Source organism: Nelumbo lutea, chromosome 5 (genome assembly GCF_056320005.1).
Source record: "Nelumbo lutea isolate HS-2025 chromosome 5, American lotus-T2T, whole genome shotgun sequence".
Taxonomy (NCBI): Eukaryota; Viridiplantae; Streptophyta; class Magnoliopsida; order Proteales; family Nelumbonaceae; genus Nelumbo; species Nelumbo lutea.
In genome coordinates this window covers 18,936,408-18,960,769 of record NC_142688.1, presented here as the reverse complement: position 1 = coordinate 18,960,769, position 24,362 = coordinate 18,936,408, and the positions used below count along the sequence as shown (strand labels likewise).

The 24,362-nt window shown below is 36.2% G+C and overlaps 1 protein-coding gene and 1 long non-coding RNA gene across 2 annotated transcripts; both read right to left on the bottom strand.

Moving 5' to 3' along the window:
* Positions 1 to 6,316: 6,316 nt before the first annotated feature.
* Positions 6,317 to 8,074, bottom strand: LOC148850746 (uncharacterized). The gene is made up of 3 exons (XR_016098795.1): positions 7,327 to 8,074; positions 6,784 to 6,868; positions 6,317 to 6,644 (listed from the first exon to the last, which is right to left on the bottom strand). It is a non-coding gene; the product is annotated as an uncharacterized LOC148850746 (long non-coding RNA).
* An 8,947-nt stretch (positions 8,075 to 17,021) lies between these two features.
* LOC148850745 (Octicosapeptide/Phox/Bem1p family protein) lies at positions 17,022 to 18,977 on the bottom strand. Its single transcript, XM_088942960.1, has one exon. The coding sequence runs from the start codon at positions 18,648 to 18,650 to the stop codon at positions 17,232 to 17,234; it is 1,419 nt and encodes a 472-aa protein (XP_088799086.1). The 5' UTR covers positions 18,651 to 18,977; the 3' UTR covers positions 17,022 to 17,231.
* Between the last annotated feature and the right edge of the window lie 5,385 nt (positions 18,978 to 24,362).

The following is a 24,362-nucleotide window of genomic DNA, read 5'->3' as shown; positions in this document are numbered from 1 at the left end:
AAGACCAATCCCTTGACCAATTAAAAAAAAAAAAATTAAAAAGAAAAAAACAAGTTGTGTGGCATCAAAACACCTGATACACAGGCTTATGCATATCAGATGTATGAATACTTTGAAGCTTGGTGATGTATATAAGTCCATTTATGATGCATTTACTAATATTTGTTGCATATAAAATGATATTATATGTTTTACTTATTTTTTATCGATTTATATTTTATAAAGTATACTTACCATCAAAACTTTAATAATATTAAAGATATCAGTTATTATTTAAAAAAAAATTCTCGTAGGCAATTTCATTCAACATTCTCAGTAAGCAAGTCTGATACAAACTGAAGTCCTTCATAGAATGCCATAGCCTCTACCACTATAGCTTCACACCGAGCCACTAACCACACTCTGTAACAAGCCATCCTGCCAGGTCATTGATTGATGGTCAATGTAAGTTGTGTTTGTTGTTATTTTCATTTTTATTTGGAATGTTTTAGGTTTGGTCAATACAAATTTTATGAGAATATATATTTTTTTACCAAAAATGCTTTGATTTATCAATACAATATTTGGTATCATTTTTGTTTTTTCAGAAAACGTCAAATTTAATGCTTTTATTATAAATGCCGACACTTAGTCCAATGTCAAATTGCCAATATTTCTTTTTTAGTGAAAGTGGTTATATGATATAATGCCACAAGACAGTTTCTCAAAAAATTGTATTGACCAAATTAAAAGGTTGTAAGTAGAAGTGGCAATCCTACCAAATACAACCATAATTAGCAACTTTCCCAATGGAAACGAAGGTATCGAATACTTGGTTCAAAAATATGCCACCCCCACACTACGGATCATGCGAAAAATCAGTGAAGTCATTTTATCACTGATTAGCATTCTTTGATGCATGGTGAAGTTGATGCACCACATCAAAATTTAAAATAGAAATAAGCCTTTCAACGGTGCAACCAAACACACTCAATGAGTGATGCCTCCTCACTATGTGCAGTGCAATTATAACTATTCACTGGTTAATGATCCCATCCTCAATAGAACAACTATTTGTATATTTTGTTTAGAACCCACTATCTAAGCATCTATATAACAAGTCTTACAACCGACTAGGGTAATTTTGGTGAATCCTTGGGATTGGGCATTTTAATTGACCTAAAAAACTATATATATATATATGGAAACAACACCTTTTAAGAAATTGTTTTTTATTGGATCCATATTTAGCCCATCCCCCGGTCCCCCCAAACATTTAATTCCCACCAATCTGCAGTCTGCACTACAACCAGCCAGAGAAGGTGGATATTCGTAGTGTGGACAGAACAAACGGAAACCATGGATGACATGAATGTCATGGTTCGTGCACATCTTTGAATCTGAACTAACTAGTAGGCTGACTGGCATGGTTAATTACCCATGAGAGGAATATAGCCTAAATCCCTTTATCTCATCAACACTCACAATAAGCTATATACTAGCGCAGTAACCCGTGCTGAGCACGGGAGTTACACTGCTGCTTGAAATAAAATTCTGCAATTGGTGGAAGACATTGCTAGATTTCTTACTAAACAAAATGTCGATAGCCAGATACAATTAATACAATTGTTAGGGAAAAATGAAGCTCACTCCCCTTATCTTTGTAAAACTCAAGCTACCGCAGAATGGATAAATTGGAAAGGTTTGATTGTCAGGTAAATGCGTAGCTGGCCAAATCCCCACACTGTCATTGTAAAATGAAGACGAAAAATATTTCATACCTTCACACGTGACACGGACGGAAAATGAAAGAGGACAAAAAATAAATACGTGAACAGCAATCTTAGATGAAGAAAATCACATGCGGATACGTACCTTATCCTGCTGGAAGACAAGGCTACGTCGTCTTAACAAAGCCCCTTCCTGCCTTAGTATATATAATAGATTATATTCCCAGTTAAAGGTCTTAGCTACAATTGCCTCTCAATCAATAAAATTGAAATGAGCATCTAAATGAATGAAAAACAACCAGAGGTAACTGAAACATTGACAGTGCAAGGAGATTCTGATTGTTCATCTCCTATACCAATTCACATCTGCACTCTATATGCACTTCTCAATTCTCACAGTGCACTGGAAACATCTCTTATACTTGTTATTGGGGTATATTTTCAATACACGGTTGGGATGTGTTGTGGGATACCCATGGGACATGCTCTGTGGGGCACCAATGTGATCTCTTCTTATAGTAATAAATACTTGATGTGCAATAGGCACGTTGACTGTGGCAGACTGGGAAGCAAAGGTGTGAACCCATCTGCATGTGGGGACAACAGATATATACCTTGCTTCAAAAGCTTAATTAATGACTCAACAACCACCTTGGCTTTGCTTAGCCTCTGCCTCTCCTTGCGGAAATGGAGAGATTCCTTTTCGTGGAAGGAGTATAGAAAAGAGAGAGTACTCTCTTTCTCAAGACAAGAAGACAGGTCTAAAAGAAGAAATGGTAGTAGGTAGGACTCGATGCTTTCAAGTTCTTCTCACTATATCTCCTTTAGGCTATGTTTGGTTTGAAGGAAAATGCAGGAAAAGGTAGGAAAATCTTTACAATCCTTTTATAGGCTCCCGTCTGTCTCTTCCTTTCCCTACTTTTTCCTTCAAACCAAACATAGCCTTAATTTCAAGATCATTGATAATTCCTGTATGGATACAAGTTGGACTATGATGCCATGCATGAATGAAAAATTAAATGGCTTTGGTAAACACGAATTCAATTAATAAAAGAGGGAGAAGAATCCCCAGTCAAGTTACAGCAAATAGCCCAGTTATTACAAAAAGAAAATTGATGATTTGGAAAAGAAAACCAAACCCCATTACTACATTCTCTACTCGCCAAAAAGTGAGAATAATATACAGCTTTCGTTTCTTTTCTTCATGTTTTACAATCTTATTTATGCTACTGGAGCTGAGCTTTAGATCTTAAGGATTTAGGGCCTTCCTCCAAATGTTTAACGCGGTCCTAGTGGATTGATCCTGCTTGTAGATAGGATTGATAAATTTGCTTCTGAATTTCCATATTTTGAATTCAGTGAGAGATTTTCTATACATAATCTCTCTTCATCCAGTCACATTTTTCCTCTTCTGTTGTAACTACTCGAAGCGGAAGTCTAGCTTTCAGTACTCTTCTCAGATCAAATCATTCTGGCTAATTTTCTGATTGTGAAAGTTAAACTTGTTTTTATAACTAATATAGCCTAGCCTTTGTGCTTCAAACCATGATTTAACCCAATAGGGATCTGCTATGAATACAATTGTGCAAACACAATCATGAATAAACAAGAATCCAATCTGAATTTAGTGCAAACCTGACACACCCTCTTCACTATACTTATGGCCCTCATTTGAATCATCTTCATAATACAGTCCACTTATCCTTATATTTTTTTATTGATGGGGAGATGCTCCCAATGTTCGGCTGCAAATTAATATTGTGAGTATGGTGTGAGGACAAATTTTGTACGGACCAAACTTGGATTAACTAACCATGGGAATGGAACACTGGCATGTTCACTTGTGATTGGTTATTTAACTAGATACTAACATTTGTCTTTGTATCACTTTATGTGCAAATGAATACGTCAGCGTTCTATACACATGAAAACCACATATAAAATACTAGGAAAGATTCCTAATCACTAACCCTATACTTTGGTTCGAGTGACAATTTGGTCCCCAAACTTTAAAATGCGATAATTCAGTACTCGAACTTTCAAAATGTAACAATCCAGTACCTGCTGTTAATCAATCCATTAATCAACTGTTAGTGACATTTGAAAAGTAAAATATGCCCTAAGAATGCCATCTAATTCTCTTTATCAATCATCCAAACATTGATAATAAAATGAACAGTCCAAAATTCTAGATTCTTCTAAACAACCACCAACTTTTTTGAATAGAAGAGGCTAGGATTTGGGACTGTTCAATTTTTTGTCAATATTTGGATGGTTGATAAAGAGAATTAGATGAAATTCAAAGGGTATTTTTGACTTTTCAGATGTCACTTAACGGCTGATTAACAGACTGGTTAACAATAGGTATTGGATTGTCACATTTTGAAAATTCAGGTATTAGATTGTCACATTTTGAAAGTTTTGGGACCAAACTGCCACTAGAGCCAAAGTACAGGGTACTGATCAGAAATTTTTGAAAATACTAATGTATTCATTCATTATTCATGATTGATTACATAGCCATGTCAATTTGACATCTTTAATTCAACATGAAGATATTCATTGTGGATGTAATGCCCAACTACTGGACGCATGCTGCCATTGTGAACAAAATAATCCAGATGAAAATCTTCGGAAAGATTACCCTTCAATACTAGGTTCACTGTTAAGACAAGTTACCTAACTGAAACAATAACATAATACTTGAAATACTGATAACCAATCAATCAATATCATAAAAGTGGTAACCAAGTTTTTTAAAACCGATTGGACAACAAACCGGACAGGGTCCGATTTACGGGTTAAACAGTCTCATCGTTTGAACCAAATGAATGGCCCATTCTAACAAAGAAATAAAAATAAAATAAAAAACGACCAAATTGTTGGATGGTTCAAACGATCCAACCGCCCAGATCAACGATTTACTGATTGGTTTCCAGTTTTTCCTCTCTGACCATCCAGTCCAATCCGGTTTTGAAAACCACGATGGTAACCATCTCCTGGTATTGATCATAATTCATAGAGTTTCTGATTGCCATCATAGGTATTACTGCCATTTCATTAATCAAGGGGCATAGACATATTATATGATACGTATAGTATGTTATTATTATTATTATTATTATTATTATTATTATTTTGGTAAGAACGTATCATACCATATATGATACGTACGGATTTTCAGGGTCACAAAAATGCTAAATAGTGGGATTTAGTACATGTGGCGAAGTTCATAGTTAATACCCTTCTTCATGGTTTTCAAAACCGGATTGGATTGGACGATTGGACCAGAAAAATGGGGAATTGGTCAGGTGATCGGTTTTGTTTTACCCTAAAACTGTTATTTCATAAAAAACCGTTGATTTGATCAGCAAACTGCTGACATGGGTGGTCGAACCATCCAACGGTTTGGCCGTTTTTTATTTTTTGTTAGAACGGGCCACCCATTTGATTCGAACGATTGGACCGTTCGACCTAAGAACTGAACCCCTGATCAGTTCGTGGTCCGGTTTAGTTTTAAAACCTTGCCCTTTCTCGGAGATTGTCATGTTCAAAGACTGAAACCAAAAACATTTTGCATCCGTTAGTATCATATGGCCCCTTCGAATTGCATGATACGCAATTTGAGTCATGGGATTATTCATTCTCATTTCCAAGTCAAAGCCCTAAGTTAGGGGGTCAATTTGACTAACGTTCACTACTATTTCCTTAAGGCTGGAAATATATTTATTCAGATAAATACACTCACCTAGTCGTAAAAATCTATTATTAAAAAGGATAATTTTATCCCATCCAAATGTTGATAATTTCTCCCCTATATGGTAAAGTTAATTGTTTAGCCACCTATGAGATGAGGCATAGGTATCACTTATCCGTTTACATGATGCCCACAGAAATAAAATTTTCACGAACCCTATATAAATCTGTAAAAAAACATAAGCATCTTAGACAATGAAAATCAAAATCCCATTATAAACTTCCAACACTTAAAACCTAAAAAACCAATCGAACCTAATTTCACTTTTATAAAATCAACACTATTGGCAGATGACAACTTAATTAGATTAGATGGAAAGACGGAAGTGCCTAGAAGTCATCAACTAAACATGCATCTGTTTAGCCCTTCAAAAGATTTTTATCAGCCTTATTAATTGATCCGATGAGCTCACATTATATGGAATCACTTCTAGTTTTTTTTAGTAAGTATTTATATTTGTCAGTTTGAAATTACTGCCAATGTTTGCTACAATAAGCGTAGTATTGCACTATTGATTAATTTCGATACTGCAAAGTAGAAACCGGAAACCGGAAATGATCATAATAGGAGAACTCTCTCTCTCTCTCTCTCTCTCTCTCTCTCTCTCTCTCGCTCGCTCGCTCGCAGAGTAAATATATTAATATTATGAACCACAAAACTGAGAGTTAGTGAGCAGTTTGGTTACAGTCCCTATAGGCAAATCAAATAACATAGTGTGTGTGGATGGAATATAGAAGATAACAAAAGCGGATGAACGTCGTTGTCTTTGTTTCGTGAAAATGAAGTAACAATCAGAAAACATTTTCCACGTTAGTTTTTCCTGCCTTGGAGAGTAGACCCCTGGAACCAATTAACTCAAGTCTCACTACCATTCAAGCAATCTTCTTCTCCATGATCAATATCCATCCACAAACTCAGACCCCGAAAGAGAGGGCCACTTTTAGGTTTTAATTGCGGAAAAAAGAAAAAAAAAAAAACAACAAAGGCTGGGACCAAGTCACAGTTGGGAAAGTAATAATGTAATATATCTAATTCAACAAGTATCTGTTAACACAACCACACTTCAACGTTAGAGAGTAGAGACAGACAAGGGAGACAGGAAGGATCAGCTAACGAAGAGAATAGAGGGATCGCAGCAACACTCGTCGAGGAGACAGCAGCAACACAAGGCAGCAAGACTGCAAAATAATTGTAGTACTCCAAGTTATGAATCAGAGATGGGATTCGAAAAATATAAACAGAACAAATGGCAATGAGCCACCTTCAAAGAATTGAATAAATGGGGAAAAGGAAAGTATAAATGGAATAGTAACTTACCATCCTTCAAGGAAACCTGGTTCTCTCCTGGGTGGAGGAGCAGCATATTGTGGAGGTGCCATTACAGGGGGGCCTTGATAATAGCCTGACAGAAAGGATTTCAGAAAAACATTAATAAATTTTCAACAACTTCAGTGTTAACTAGACATTCCCAATAAAAAAATAATAAAAGATGGAGAAGGCTATTAGTTGTTTCTTTGGGGCAAATAAAATGGGGAGAAGACCCTGAAGAAGGTTTAAAAAAGAAACAGAAAACCCCATCAGCCAAATCACAAGTAGGCAGCAAAATGACCACAAAAAAAGAGAAGGGTGCAGATTAAATCATGGAAAAAAGGGGAAACCGTGCAAGAAATACTGAATCATAAAAAGGGTATTGATCCCTGTTCTACCTGTAATCCCAAAATGGGTAGGTTGAGAGATATTAAGGGAGTGAAATAAGTTTTATTTTGCTATGGATCAACCATTTCTGAGAAAAATATATTCGATATGAGAAAATAAAACAAAATGAAGAAAACAAGAAGGGATAGAAATCAGATTAATTACCTTGAGCAGGGTATGGATAAGCATACTTGGGGCCACTCATCTTCGGCAGACGAAATGGTGGAAGGAACTTATTGATGAATGAAGATGATGACGCTGCAGCCAAAGAAACAGAGCAATAGACAGGAGTAGTTCTCTCGTCCAGAAGGAACTCCTCCGGTTTTATAGATGGAGAAGAAGATTCGATGAACCGACCGTGAAAAAGTTAAGCACTTTGCACGTAAGAAGGTAAGCTAAGAAGAGCTGACGATAAGGTGGGTTAGTTGGTTGTTGTTGCGTTATGTAGAAGTCATCCGCGTAGGCGCGTAACAGCATTAACAGCGAACAAAGTTCTGTTTCTCCTAACTTCTTTTTTCTCTCTCTCTTTCTCCTGTCTTTTATTTAACTAGTTAATGGGTATGTCGAGATGGTGTTAGAAACTTCACCGGGGGCCGAGCTCTCTCTCTCTCTCTCTCTCTCTCTCTCTCTCTCTCTCTCTCTCTCTCTCTCTCTCTTTTTTTTAAAAAATAGGCTATTCTTTCACAACTGAGCTCCACCAGCATATGCCCCTTCTTGTTTCTTACCTTTTGCAGGCCAGATTTAAATCCAAGCGTATTTCTCTGGTTTTGCTTTGCCTTTGGTCAATAAAAGAACGGGTGAGGAAGGAATATATGCTTGGTTGAAAATTATTTGTTGAGATGTTACCTTCCCCTGTTCTAATATATTTAGAGATAGATGTAGATGATTTTCTTATTTTTCTATATCCCACCAGATGATTACGTTCAATCTTATTCTTAAAAGTTGAAACTTTCTGAATATAATAATAACTAAAAAAATCATCTGAGGAAGATCATTTCAGAAGTTTTCCATGCAAACCCAAATAGGAATATTAGACTCCAGATGGCTCTTCCTTCTCACTTGGGAATTTGACTTGGCATATTATCCAGTTGTTCATTTGGTGAGGAATTTTCTAGATTGGTCATGTCTTTCGGTCTTTGTGTTGGGTAAAGGTCTAAACCACGGTTTTCAAAATTGGAACGGGAATAACTAGGAACCGGTCAGTGATTAATTCTGTTTTATCCCAGAACTGTTATTTCCTCAAAATCATTGATTTGGTAAATAAATCACTAACCTGGGTGATTAAACCGTTCAACTTTTTGGCTGCTTTTTTTTTTTTTTGTTAAAATAAGTCATCTATTCGATTCGAACAGTTGAATTATTCGACTCAAGAACCGAACCCCTAACCGATTCGTTGTCCAAATCAATTTTAAAAACCTTAGTCTAAAGTGAAATATCTGATTTGGAGAATTTCAATTAAATCAGCTTCGGTTCTCGTCTATTCAAAATTACCCAAACCCGTCAATGTTTACTACCTTTCGAGTCTTCAGTGCTTGCTCCACAAGGAGTGCCATCCTAATTCCTAAATGATGTATACATAATGTACGTATTTGAGTACACATCATGAATTCTGTCTTTTAATTAGTTCTCTTCACCTAAACATGCTTTTACAGAAAACAGCTCTATTCTTCCTTTTTCTTACTTTGCCTACTTTTCGTTTCTCCTTTATTTGGAACCTTGCTTTCCTTTTCTTTTTTCCTTTTATATTTAATTTTTTTATTAACAAGAAGTTTCATATCTGTCCTTACTGTTCACATTTAGGGTTTCTTTGATAACTGATGAATTGCCTATGGGCGATCTTTAATCAGTCATATGAAATACTTTGGGATAATTAAAGTAATTAATTGGACTGTCATGTAATTAGTAACTAAGGGCTCCCCAGACTTAAGTGCTAATTCACTGCCAACTGAGGGGTACGGGTAAGTTAGCTGGTTTGTCCCAATGGAGATACGGATTCCAATCCTGCAGCTGCAACCACAGACTTTGGGGAGGGGGGACTTCAGTTTTCAAAACGGCCCTTATGGGGGATTCAGGTGTATTACCAAAAAAAATAGAACTTAATAAGACTCAGGTTGGAAGGAGTATAAATCAAAGTTCAAAATATTGTCATGTATTAATCTGTATCAGTCCGGTATCGGAACTTTTTTAATATGCCCCTACAGAGGGTATTTTGGATCAACGAGTGTTTCAGGGGATAGACTAGCCTTAAACCAACCCCTCTGAACTAGATTCAGAAAAATAACAAAAAACAGTATCGATACAGGATGATACGCCCTGCTGGCATATCACCCTATATCAATATTTTGAACCTTGGTGCAAATACAAATTTATAGAATGCAAAGCCTTGTATTTTATATATATTTGTACAGTATATATTCGTATTTGTATTTCAAAACTGAGCGTAAAAGACCAACTGATAAATATATTTATTTGGCAACCATACGTGACAATGAAGATGGATAGGATGGAGATCTAAACCTAGTAGTAATTAAGGGAAAGCGATTCATATTGCTGAAAATCCTCAGTTTAGAAGCTAATAATCTTGTTTCATAATAGCATCTTCTAAATCAAGAAATGAACTACTACTTCAATACTATGAACTAGAAAATGATTCTGCTTGTTACTAATTAACATACAAAACCTTCTGATCAGAAGCACTTTAGATGTCTTAGACAAGAGGCTGCCCATTATCATCATATCTACTCATTCTTTGTACTAAGGTTCTCTCTCACATCCTCTCTATGAAGTTGCATACAAGAGAACTACATGGCAATAAATTTGGCACAAGTGGGCTTAGACTAAATCAATTTCTATTAATTTGTTGATGGTGTCCTCCTCATCTTTGGAAAGTTCTCAACACAACAGAAGTGGAATATGTTCATGAACAACTTAACCGCTTTTTGTAGGTGGTCTGGACAAGAGATTAATTACCAGAAGTCAGCTATCCACTTTAGCGGTAATACTCACAGTGGTCACCCATGGATTCCAGGGATCATAAAATATGGTTTTGAAGCCAATGCTAATGGCAAAAGTTACAAAGTAGCAGCCTTCATTAACCATGATTAATTCTATATGCAGTGGGAAAGGAAAGCTCTATCAACAACCTTGTCAAATTCACAAGTAAAATCTTATATATCCTTGGTATCAGATTTCCTTTAATTTTTCGTGTCCAGGCATATGTTGAATCAGTTCTATATATAGAACTTGCAGTGACTAGAGACTAGAAACTCCAACAAATCAGAGTATGGAACTATCTTCTCATCCACTTATCTCAGTCAATTCAGTCCGGTGTAGCAGAAATTCAACAGCCCACTATATTGCTAGGAAAGCCCTTCGTCTCTCTCAATATGCTCGGACTTCCTAAGGCTGTGTTTGGTTGCATTGCAAATTTATTTGTACTGATGCAAAATTAAGATAGTGCAAATGATTTCGATAAAAATAAAATTTTGATTTATTTTTGTTTTAAAATTTATCTTATATTATTTGATTGCAGTACAAATGAATTAAGATAAGATCTGAAACGGAATGAAACGAAACCCAAAACAAAATTACATCAGAATTTGCATTCTTTCCATTTGCAGGCTTATACATTTCTACTAATGCAAATAAATTTGCACTGCAATCAAACCCAACCTAAAAAACATTGTAACATTTGATATTTAATTACCCACTGAAATAATGATATGTGCATTTAACACTTGAAAAAAAAGGCTCCACTCCAATACATGTGTAAATGCTTCATCATTTGTGATAAAGCTGAATGGTTGACCAATTCAAGTAAATGATATCTGAAACCATCGCATTTTAATATTGTTATTAAGATAGGACCACAGGTTTACAAAGGGCTGGGTGGCTGGAAATATCGTAACCCCTAGCCTTCAAGGGTGAAAAGAGAAATATGATCTACCAATATGGATTTTCTTTTGTTAATTTCCTTTATCATCATATCATCATCATCATCGAAGCCTTGTTCCAATGGGATTGATTAAATGAATCCTGTTTCATCGTTCTCTTCTTTTCATTGCCATCTTAAACACAAAATTGAAGATTTCTTTTAGAATGGCATCGGGAGTTCTTCATCAAATTAAGCTTTTGCCAAACTCTCATGAACATGAACATGTATCTTTCTTTTATTAATTATTTTGATTGATGCTATTGACATATGATAAGAAAAGTCAGATAAAACACAAAGTGGTCACGAGGTTGTTATGAAGCACGTAATGTAGGTTGCAGACTGTAGCTACTTGGAAGTGTTGTTATTGGAGTGGTTGAAGAAATTGTAAGAGATCATCACCCGTGCTATCCATACTTACTTTTACTTTATTACATGTGTTTGTTTGGGTGAGCGTCATTCTTACGAATGGAAAGATGCAAATAAGGAAACGAAATCCTGATGAAACGAAGACCGAAGACTCGGTGGCCAATCAACGTAAGGTTAATGACTTCATTTGAAATTATGTACCAATATTGCATTTGGTGCAGGAAGCCAGCAACCACTTCACTCAAAATAAAAAAGTTATGTATATTACAAAAGGGCAAATTCCTTAAACCTCTCTGCTTGAGGTTTCTGACTGTTGCTGAAACCTCGCCTAAAATTTGTTAATAATAATCACTTCTTCTAATTTTTTTTTGACAAAGTTGTTAGTAGACCCCTTTGTTACAATCCTCAAGAGGCATAAAAATGCCTAAAATATTCATGACTAAATTTTATTTTTCAAATTCTCTCTTCATATGAATAACTAGCTCAAACCCTTCCAATCTCTTTTTTAAATTAATTTATTTTTTCTAATTTGTCCTACATATCAATGGCTCAAAGGTAGAGATGCAACTTTAAAATTTCTATTTTTTTTGTTCTTTATAATGTTTGTATTATTTTTTTTTTTGTAGAAACCAGCCTAATAGTAATTTTATGGGTATTTTGGACATTTTGTGCCTCTTGTTAAAGGATTCTAACAGAAGGGGTCTCCTTGCAACTATATCAGAACATTCAGGGGAGGTAATTCCAATTCTCAAACTTCAGATTTCAGCAACAATCAGAAACTTCAATGGAGTTTTCAGCAATTTACCCTTTAGAAAATGATGACTTCATATTATTTAAACTTATTGGGGAGTTATTGCTTCAGTTGGCTGATTATTTCATTTCCCTTGTCAAAGCCTTTTTCCTTCATTTCTAACATATATATTAATCTATATTTATATCTATACTGTTAATAAAATATCCTAATTTTTGAATTTGATCCATCTCTAATTGTAAATATATAAATGTAATTTGAATAACCACTTTTCTCCTTATTCAAAATTCTCTCATTATATCTTGTATTTAAGGTATTAACTCTCATCAACATTCTTTGAATCCTACTTTTAACTAGAATACCTCTATTTCTAAATTTGGTCCTTTTCTAGTTGTGAAGGCACAAAATTCATATGTAAAATAAAAAAAAAAATCAATGTTAGTGGAGTTTCTTAACTTTCTTCTTTAAAAATCTCTTCCCTCAGAGGGATATATGATGAGGGATAATTTGGCTCGTCCAATGATGATACGACATGTGGAGTGACAGAGTGATATGGCGACACTTCAGCAATCTTGAACACCTCAGCAGTCCTACTCACCTTGGGTCACTCAACCAAGATCGAGGCCTGAGCAGCTCACTACATCCATCGACCTGCCAAAGTGCCACATAGCCTCCTTCTAAAAGCAAGCCAGCTGTCTTTGATCTCCTCAGGATATGATGTACGTCAATGAATCTTATTTTCACCCCGTCTAATTCGGATGAACCTGGATAAGCCTTATTAGCTTACTTGGAGTCCATTTTTGAGTTTGAAGCTAACTCCGAATTAGACGAGTTGGTGATCTCGGATACGCATTGTGGGGCCCATGACATCTTGCCTATATAAATGTCTCACATCCTCATACTTTTAAGCTATCAACTCTCTTTAAATCTCCATTGCTAACTTAAGCATCGGAGTGCACACACCGGGTAAAGCATCTCGGAACATTCTAATCTTCTTGCCTTATAGTTTGACTCGGCCACGTAGCTAGTTCGATGTTCGAATCATCTTCCAACAAGGAGCAACCAGATCGTGCATCATCAATATTCATGTTACTTTTACTAATTGGATGGTAAGTCCAACAACTTGAACCGTTGGCGGGGCTCTCCTATATGACAACTTAGAGGTTTTTTATTAGTCTAAATTCATGTTACTTTTATTCTCATTTGTTTTTGAAATTGTCATGTTAGCAAAAAAAAAAAAAAAAACCAAAAATATGTTTTTGAACTTTAGGTTGTGTTTGTTTGTGGTGTAAATATCGAACCAGAGGAGTTTTACTCATTAGTTTGGTTTCATAGCTGTTTGGACAAAATGCAAATTATCACCAAAAATCGATGTAAAACTCCTTGCAAAAGGAGTTTTACATCGCAAAACTCCAACCGTGCAGAACTCCTCTGGACCTGTATTTACACTACATTCAAACATAAACTTATTTTTAATTTGGGCAAATTTCTTAAACTATACCTATTGTTTAGCTAATTGACAAACTGTACCCTTACTGTTTAACCACACCAATAAATCGTAACGGAAATGATAAAATGTCCCTTTTTTCGTTGGTCTCTTCCTCATTTAACCTAATTCAAATCATTTAACCTAATTCAAGAACAGGCTTTTGGTTTCCGTTTTGCAAATAGAAAACACACATACAACCAAAAACATGTTTTTTTTTTTTTTTTTTTTTTTTTTTGTGTGTGATTGTGTTTGTATTTTTCTTTTGAAAAACAATTTATTTTCAATTCCGAATGCATTGCTTGGTGAATGAACGTATCATGCCAAGAGAGCCCACAGCTACAGCCCAGGCTGATGAATCAAGACGAGGCAAAGTTCTCGCAAAACACAGAGAAAGATCAAGTTCTTCTTGGGCTTCATGGAATTTCCAAATCCCATCTTATGCTACCTTGCGGCCTGAGTATTATGGGATTGGGTTCACTGTTTCGGCTGGTACAGAGCTTTAGCTTAATCGGGCTTTAGAGGCCTTAACCAACGGGGTTTAAATAAGAGAACACAAAATGAAGAAATTTAACTACTTGCTCGTTGGAGGTTTTAACAAATGTTCAATCCACGCCAACCCAAATTGGATTTTGGTCATCAAAAATCCAAATTCCAAACCCTGCCCCGGAGAGTGATGGTGATCCACTCCAACCCCATACCAGATGAGATCCATACTTCCATCAAGGTAATACCTTGCTTACCCAGGAAACAAGGTGCCATGACTTAGTAAGCTTGAGTACCCTGTACTCAGCTTCCAATTATATTGAAACATTTCCAAGAGATGCGTACTGTGCCTCCAATCAAGAACCTTAAGAGGACTGAGGCAGTTACCATAAAAGCTGGTATTTTGCCATGAAGTGGGTATATATGGCAAGCCCAAAAGCATACTGAGAGGGTCTTTTTAGTTCACAGTTATAATTGGAATTGGAATCAGAATTGAAATGGTCTATTTTCCTAACTTTTGTGGTACAGATTAAAGTCTCAATCAGAATTGGCTGGAATGGATTTTCATTCTCAGGAGAGGGGAAAGGAATGGATATTCCCTCAAATAGAATTCTAGTTCCAGCCAATCAAACAGTTAGAATCGAAATTAACCATTCCTATTTTGATTTCAAATCCCCATTCCACAAACCAAGTCAAATGAGCCTTGAGGTGCAATTGTGTAAGCATCACGCGAAATGTATTGATATTTTCATACTTTGGCTGGGGTTGGGGAAAAGAAGTAGGCAACGCTGGCATGGTTAGCGTGTTCTCATGTGCATATACTTGTCCATTGTAAATCCTGAAGCCAGTCACTATCAGGTAAAGGAACGACGAACTGGCGTCCGCAAGAGACAAATACATACATGCGAGGGCCGATGGGAAACCATCATGAAGGGAAAAGTGGTGGAAACTTTGGCACCTACAGCCATCTTTGAACGTCGATGGATAAATTTCTTCTGTTTTTCTCTATATTTTGTTTTCTATCGAGTCAAATCATACATAATTTTATCCCACCAGATCTGGGAACTTTGATTTTACAGGTTCATCATTCATTGATGACAGTCGTTGTCCCCTTGTCGAGCCACGTTTTTATCAATCACTTCCTTGGCTATTTGGAGAGTTCTTTTTAACATCTGAAGAAGTAGAAATTTATCTGCGAGTTTAGAGAGAGTGAAGACTGATGACAGAAACTAATAGGAAAACAGAAGAGACTCCGAGGGGGTTGTCAACTGTCAACATGAACCCATATCTATGAAAGTGGACCTTGGGGAATGATTTCCCACAATCAACAAAAGAGATGACAGTGGAATCCATAGAACTGAGAGGAGGAGTAATTCCATTTAGGAATCAGGATATTTTCAAATTGATTCCAGACATGTTAGAGAACATGCCTTTAACAATTATGAATAATTCCAATTTCAAAAAGTCAGGAATTCTAGTCAATGGATACTAAGGGGAAAGAAGAAATAGAGCCATTTGTGGTGATTGCCCTCATCCACTCGAATCCACCTTAACCTTTATTCCAAAACTAATTAAACTAGGGGCCATGTGTCTGCATCCATTCCCCATAATTAAGCCCTTAATCTTAGATGGCCAAATTAAGTGTGAACTTAGAATTTCCCAAAATATCCTCAAATTGGTAGTGTCTTCAACGAGATAGTAAGAAATAAAGAAATTTGATAAAGTTGTATTTTTATGTATGAACGTTTCACTTACCCCTTTTAAGTTTGGTTTTAGTATTTTATTTCATAATTTTAGTTTTAAAACGCTACCAAATAAGAAAGTTTTAAATATATGCAACTGATTGGATGAACAACATTGAAGGAAGGGGCCCTAAACTTATTCAAGAACCGGAGAAGGTCCAATATCCACTTGAGTGTGCCACCAGGAGAATTAATGCAAAGTGTCTATCAATTATAATTTATAAAATATAGTGCCACTGTGTTAGGTTCTTAAAATATAATCAAAATTATGACGTGTCAAGAGTTAAGTCATTTCCAAGAGAAAACTCAGATCGCTGTTAATCCTTCCAGCATTTACATACTACAGTAAGATTTTTTTTTCTCTATTTCCATCCTGCCATTTTGGTGTTTTTTTTTTTTTTTTTTTACTTTTTAGCCATTGTAAAAATGTGTTTGGAGAAAGTATGCCACAGTTGCTGAATATAGTTTTCTTCATTCATTTCACTTTTTTTTTTCGCTTCATGGGGCTACACAACAGGGGTAGCCCATCCCCTTTCCCTTAAACTCCCCCCCCCCAACCCCTGGTGGCAGCGGGATTTGATCCCAGGTCTCTACTCCGATGAAACCCTTTATCATTAAATTGAAACCTTGAAAGAGGCTTAGAAAAACTAAGAACTGAGAAGAGGAGGCAGTTTGGGAATTGAGAACCTACCTACCTAAGGCTATGTTTGGTAGAACTTGGGGAAAAGAAAACGACGTGAGCATCGCATTCCCCTTGTTTGTTCCTCTAACATTTTCAAGGACCAGGGCAACCGAAGCAGGAATCAAGGTTCAAGATCAAACAGAAGGGATAAGAAATGAAACCGACAGACACAAGGAAAGAAGTGGGAGTGGAAGTCTTGGGTTCAGCCCAGTTAGGTGTGGGCCCCTACAACCGCGTAAGGCGTAACGTACTCGATGTAATGTAATATCGTGGAATCAAAGGCTTGGTGGGCCCCTTACATTGTTTCCCATCTAGTTCCTTTGCTTGCACACCTCACCTACATCCTAATTTCTACATAGCCCAGATATCTGACACATATACACATATTCTCATCTAATTAATTAATTATCAAATTTTGGCCACAAACGATAATGATAATTGATAACAACAACAACATCAACGAACTCATTAACCCGCGTATTCACATTCAGTCATTCACACAAGAAGATCACAGAACTACATCTACACCCACCCGTACACACCCCCCGCAATGAACCGTTGATGATTAATCGTACGGTTGTTATAATTTCCCTCCTACCAAAAAGAAACAAGGGCTAAGAAAATCACAGAGAACCTTGGGAAGGATTCCCACCCATCTTACCCGCTTCCTGGCTCACCACAGCAGGAGTTGCTGCTCCTCCCTGTCTAACATCGATGCGTGCAGCCGTCACCGTCTGATAATTGGGTACCATTCCTGGCGCCGTTGTTGTATAATACACTTGCCTCCCCGCGCTATCATACGCCACTTGCGCATACCCTGCTTCCGCCATTGCCGCTGCTCCTGGCCTTACTATCCCTGCCCCGCCTTCCTTGTACACTCCCACTTTCGCTGGCTGAGCTGCCGGTGGCCCCACACTATAAACTTGTGGTTCTCTGTAAACATCCTGTAACACCCTCGGCATCGCGTAGTAACCCTGTCCTACCTGACCCGCTATCGGGTGTGCGGCTGGCGCATGATATACACCGGCCGGCGTTGGAATCAGATACACCGGATGTTCTCCTGTCACAGTTGTCGGCTGGTAAGGTGCCGTTGTCATGTGCCTCTCTGGCCAATATGATGCCGGATGTGGTACTGTCACCGGAACAGGTGATGGCACCGGAGCTGTTTTCTCAGGAATCTTCTGCACGTACAACTCCCCAGGAAAAGCTTTGGCCAAGTTCTCCTCGCTTTGCTTCTGGTATACGTTTTTCTCCTGCTCGGCGATCTGCAGTCTCTTCAACTCTTGGATCTGTCTCTGGATCTCGATTGAGGGAGCAATAGGTTCGGCTGCCATACGCCGATCATATCTGCAGGAGTCCGCTCCGATCGGAATTTCTGGTGCCGGTACTTCCGGAAGATCCGGTTCTGGTATCGTTGGTTTTGCCGCAGGCGGCGGTTGCGGTTGAATCGCTGATCCTTTATCCAAACCGAAGAGGAAGTCAGGATTATTCTGTATTGAAGGCGCCGGCGGAGAAGATGCATCTAGAGACTGGATGGGGACATTATTCAGAGCGTCGACAAACCACTCGCTATCAGTTTTAGATTCATTGGAAGCGAAGGCATTCTGGGGGGAGGGGTTGTGAGGGAAGAGAAAGAGACGAAGCCTGGCAGGCTTAGCAGAGGCGCGATGGAGACGGTCGTATTCGAGCATCATATGCTCAAGATCCTCGTCATTGGTCACGGAGATAAGAGCGTCGAGATCTTCACCGGGCAACTGGTACTTGAAGAAGGAAAGTTCGACATCGGAGGCGCAGAGCGATGAGAGCTTAGAAATGAGAGCGGAAAATCGGATGCCGCGATCAACGGATAAGATCTTGGTGTCGCCGCCGATATAAGCAAGTTGGTTGTCGTGTGGACGAGGCTGAATCTTACCGCCATAGCTGCACATGAATCTGATTTTATAGTTTGGAAGGTCCTCCCATAGGGGATTTTCGGAGTCGATCTCTCGTGATCGTGGAGAGGAATTACTGGAATCAGGATAGGAGTAAGAGTAGTTCTCCATTGGGTGGGGTGGACTTTCCCTTTACTCTCTACGATATTGTTTTGTGGAGAATTGAATTTTCTTCACTCCATCCAGACTCCAGACTCAGAGAAGAACAACAAATGAGAAAAGGATGATTATTTACTTATGTATTATTATAGGTATAGTCGTAGAGATAGATAGGTGTGTTGGATTCTCGACGAGACGGAGGGGGGAGTTGTAACGTAATGAATGGTCTTATTATTGTTGTGACTTGTGCGGGATGATGGGCCCGCATCATTGATTGCGTTAGACAATTCTTAATGAAGAAAATTGTGTAAAACTCACCATCAGTTTTGTGCATTTCTCTTAAATTCATTTGTGTCTAAAATTCGATGCTAAACTGAATATTAATATATTATCATTTTAATATTTAAACATGAAAAATGAAAAGGTTCAAAAAAATATGTTCAAATATAACATATATAAAAATATAGAAATTACAAAATATAGAAATTATAGAAATTACAAACAAAATAAAAAATTGTTTTCAAATTATAGAAATTATAGAAATTGAAAAACAAAATAAGAAAATAAAAATTGTAGAAAGCATAAAAAAAATTATAGATTATAAAAAATAGAAAAATGTAAAAAAAAATAAAAAGTATAAAAAACATTAAAAATGCAAAAAAAAAAATCAAGAAAATTGAAAACTGAAAAAGACTATTTTTTCTCTAACTCACCGGGGTAATGTGGTCATGAAAATTGTTATTTATGCTGACATGGACATCTCTTTTAAGAAACATTAACGTGCACCAATGGAAGGTGAGTTTTGAAAAATAAAAACTTTTTCACATGGTGAGTTTTAGACATTTTGAAAACTTGTGGTGAATTTAAAAGAAATGTTGAAAACTCATGGTGAGTTTTAGACAAATTCTTATAAGGTAAAATACAAAAGCCTCCCTTAAAGTTTCTGACAATTAAAAAATGTTTCCTATAATTTCATTTCAACAAAAATCTCCCTTGAATTTTTAAATAAATAAAAAACCTCCCTTCCATCAATCACCGAGATGGAAAACGTTCAACCAAGAATCAATTTTTTGAAATACCTATTTTACCCTTTTATAAATTAGTTTGCATCTATTTTTATTAAAATACCCCTTCGACCTCTTTACCCAACCTTTTTTTTTCTATCCTGCTTTATCCAGTCTTATAGTTTCTCTTACTGTGCTTTCATTTTATTTACAAGCAAAGCAAATAGAGCTGCTTAAGGGCCAAGTCGTCAGTAAAGAAAAAGGAAGCAGTAACAATACTAGAGAAATAAGAAAGAAACGCTTTGATTCCAATTCCTGATATAATTAACATGAATTAGATGTTATTACAGTGCTTACTTTTGGAGTAAAAAATTGATTCTTTGGTCTAATATTTTCTGTCTTGACGATTGACAGAAGATAGGCTTTTGTTAGTTTATTTAAAAATTTTTGCTAAAATGAAAATATAGAGAAGGTTTTTATAATTATTAAAAACTTCAAGGGAGGATGTTGTATAAGAAAGAAAATGTTTAAAAAAAATTAAAAATTAAAAAAAGAAGGAAGAATAACAGGGACACAAGGTAATGGGGCCATGAGGGAGCGTGGAAGCGAGTTATTTGACTAAAGAGATATTTGAGTGACGTGTCCGTTGGCGCGAGGACGAGGCATTTTGAGTCATTGAGAAAGGGACAGAGAGGGTGGATGTTGTTCGCCAGGGATGAGGGACCCGCACACAAATCACAAATCAGAATCAAATTAGCGATTAGACATTCGGACCCACCACCGGGTCAAGCCGAGTCATCTTAAACCATGTAATGTAAGTACATTGGACGGAGAATTGGCAGGTTGATAAGTGAAAAAGTAATAAGTGGGAAATGTAGGGCCAAAATAATGGCGTCAGCTTGTTTGGGTCCGACAAATACAGCATAATAAATACGAGTCCGGATCACCTGCAACAAAATACGTTCTAACTTGTAACTTTCAATCCTCTACCAGTAAAAATATCTCACACCGCACATCTCATGCATGACGGGTGCGGTGTTAGATTTTGTTGGCAGAGGATTGGAGGTATTTCGTTGGCAGAAGATCCTAACTCAATAAATAATACATGGCAGAAGAGAAGAGTGCCTTGCTGTGTGCTGTTGGTGTTGTGTCACATGAACAAAACGGGGCGAGGGTTTTAATTTATGTCGCCAACGCCAGTGAGTTGGTGAACAAACAACAATATTTTAATTTTATGTGCAAAGCATAAAGTTGTGTTGTGTTCACTGGTAACAAAATTTTGGTTAGGGTTTCAATTGGTGTTATTGAATGAAACAAATGAATGAACAAACAATAAACATGGAGAGTGGAGCGGAAAACCGGTGGTGTTTTTCTCGGGAGTAGGAAGGGTGATACCTCCAGTCCTCCTCTCATACCTGTAGTCTGTACCGCTCGTGGTCTTTTCTTACCTTTTCTTGACTTCATTGAAATTTGCAACAGCCTTCACATTTGAAGATGGACTATGAACAACCTGGCAATCAACGCTTTATTGCTCGTTTTTCTTTGAGATAAGTGGACTGCAATCCACCTTTAATCTGTGATCAATTAATAGATGACCTTAAATGAATCACAATTATATACCAAAAAAAAAAAAAAAAAAGAATGAACCATAATTATAAAATTAGAATAGTTGGAAGATGTGGTTTCCTGTTTCTGAAGATGGAATGGGTTGGACTTATGGAATAAATGATTTCCTACCGTGTGTCTTTTGGGAGTTAACAAGGGCCTCTCTGAATATTCAAGGTTTCGTATCCAAGATGAATTCTCAAAAAAGAAAAGATTGAGAATTCGCAAGTTTTGTTGACATATTGATCAGAGTCTGAGCTTATATATTCTAGGAAAAAATCGAATTTGGCACACAGAAAACCATCCTCACAGCCGTTTGCAAATATCTATATAATTATGTTTTTATTAATCATGAAAATATATTTCCAATGTGCGGCTGCTAGGGGCTGTGATGACCAAATCCCAATTCTTGAAACAGTCCAAATTTTCTCTCTCTTTTTTTTTTTTTTTTGGTAAGTGGCATTGTCCATATATATTTCCATCATATACCTTTGTGAAATAAAATCAATGAGATCAGATCAATAGAGATGGGAAATAGAAAATGAATGAAGGATAACATTTTGAAATTACAAAGATATCCCTTTTGTTTTATTAATTGGTGAAATATATAATGGCAATTGGGATTTAACGTCCTCCAAGTAGTAGGGAGGTGAGGTTCGCTTTCTCTCTATTTTAAGTTATTCTCTGAATATTTTATTTATTTTTATTATTTCGAAGATCAAAAGCAATCACATTTCTCTATCATTTATATAGTAGACCCAAAGTTTTCTCTTTTTCTTTTATAAATATTAAATAGCTATAATAATAACAAAATCACATATTTGTTCTTTTCAGTCCTATGTAGTATGTTTTTATTGTGGCTGCATTTGGTTGCTAAAATGAATGATTTCCTTTGAAAACGATATTGAACAAAAAAAACCAATTATATTCGTAACTTTTTTAGATTATTGATTAACATGAAAAACAAACATTAAGACTATGTTTGGTTTGAAGGAAAAGGAAGGGAAAGGTATCAAAACCTATACAAGTTTTCCTTACCTTTCTTTTCTTTTCCTTACTTTTTTCCTTCAAATCAAACATAAACTAAGAGTATATTTAAAGATTTTTTACCATCACCAAAATGGTTAAAGTAAATCAATCATTTGGGCAATTCTATGCTGCCACAATGAATGGGTCCGTCCATTGTCAATTTTTTTGGCAAGCAAAGAGGCCGCACCCGCTTCAAACCCCACGAAGGATAGATTCACCTAGAACTCAGATATCCTCCTCACAAAATCATTAATTCTTGCACCCGCTTTAACACATTGCAGTTGCACATTTGGGAATACGAACATCTTTCACACTTGTATGTTTTTCTTCATGGAAAAATGTTCCTAATGCATTGATGCAAGTTCTGTGAAGTGGGTATAAAAAGATTATTTAAGGTTGCGTTTGGAATCAGTGAAAATTGTTCCTAATGATCGTTGCTTTTTGAAAATAGCGATGGGTGGAAGAGTCAAATTTTACATCGATAAAATTAATGTAGTTTTTACATCAATTATCAATGTAAAATTTTAGAGCTGATGAGGTTTTATATCGATTATCGACGTAAAGCTCCACTCCATCCAAATGCATGTAAAACTGAATCGGAGTAAAATTTTACATCGATAATAATCACAATCTCTTTCCAAACGCCTACAAAACCAAATCGATGTAAATTTAAATCGATTCTTGATTTACATTGCATCAAAATGCAGTCTGAGGAAATTCCAACTCCCTTCTCTAACCTAATCCAATCTTGTAAACCCAACATATTGTTATATTTGCATTTGTGTATAATTAGTGTAAAGGTCAAGTAAATGATAAAAATACAAGTTTTGATATTATATATACAATTTAACTTTTGTGACATGCACCAATACTTAAACAAGTATTGGCTTTATAATAATATAGATATATTTGTGAAACGCCATAAAAGAATATTATTGGGATAAGGCTTGGATTAGATGATGATGATCACGTATATCATTTGGAGAAAATATGCCTAGCTATGACTATAACAATCAGTGTTTTTTCTTGGGAAAAGTATGAACAGGCCTAATATAGATTTCTGAATTGTGCTGTAGATCTATAAACATTCCAAATGTTAAATACCCACGCTCTATGCACCCACCGGTGAATTTACATCAATTCCGAGCCGGCACCTATCCCAATAATATTTTGGGTTTAGAAATTCTGACACTGGGCTGAACTATTATTCTTCTTTTTTTTTTTCTTTGGGGTTTGTATAAATTTTGACACTGGGCTGAACTATTATTCTTCCTTTTTTTTCTTTGGGGTTTGTATAGTTCAATCCACCCCTAAGTTGGAACTAGGATTCAATGAAAACACTGAAAATACAAAAGACAGTGTAATCATTGTCAGCTCAATCGAGCTAGTGACTGAAACCTGTAATATATCCTTGCTTTTATGTCCAATATCTAATCACCATCAGTAGGTTGATCGTCTCACAGTGAAAGAACAGGCCCTCAGTATGGGAGGAGGTAATAAGGTTCGCTATGTTCAGTTTTTGGAAGGAGTACAAATATAAATACTTAAAGTACAAAATCTTGCATTTGCACTGTATATATTTTTATTTGTATTCTCTGTATTTTTTTTTTTAAATTGAGCCTTAAGCTGTATTTGATTGCAGAGCAATTTTATTTGTACTAGTACAAATATATGATAGTAAATATGAAAAAATGTAAATTCTCATTTAATTTAATTTTAGATTTTATTGTATTCTGCTTCATGTTTTAATTTATTTCATTTATATTAAAATCAAATAAAATAAGTTAAAATTTGACAATTTATATTTAAATCATTTGCACTGCCATAATTTTGTATTAATATAAATTTATTTGCATTGCAACCAAACACAACATTAGGGGTTAATTGGTGATAAATAGAATTGTCAATGGATGTGTATCCATAAAAAGAAAAATCATGGATGTGTGATCCAACAAGGGAGGGGTGATATTGATCTGAGCATCTCGCTTCTTCTATACAATAAATGGACGTTAGTAGTCCAATATCTCAAAAGGCTACTGCTTCCACCAAGGATAGTGTCACAGTGACTCTCACAAAATAGAAGCAG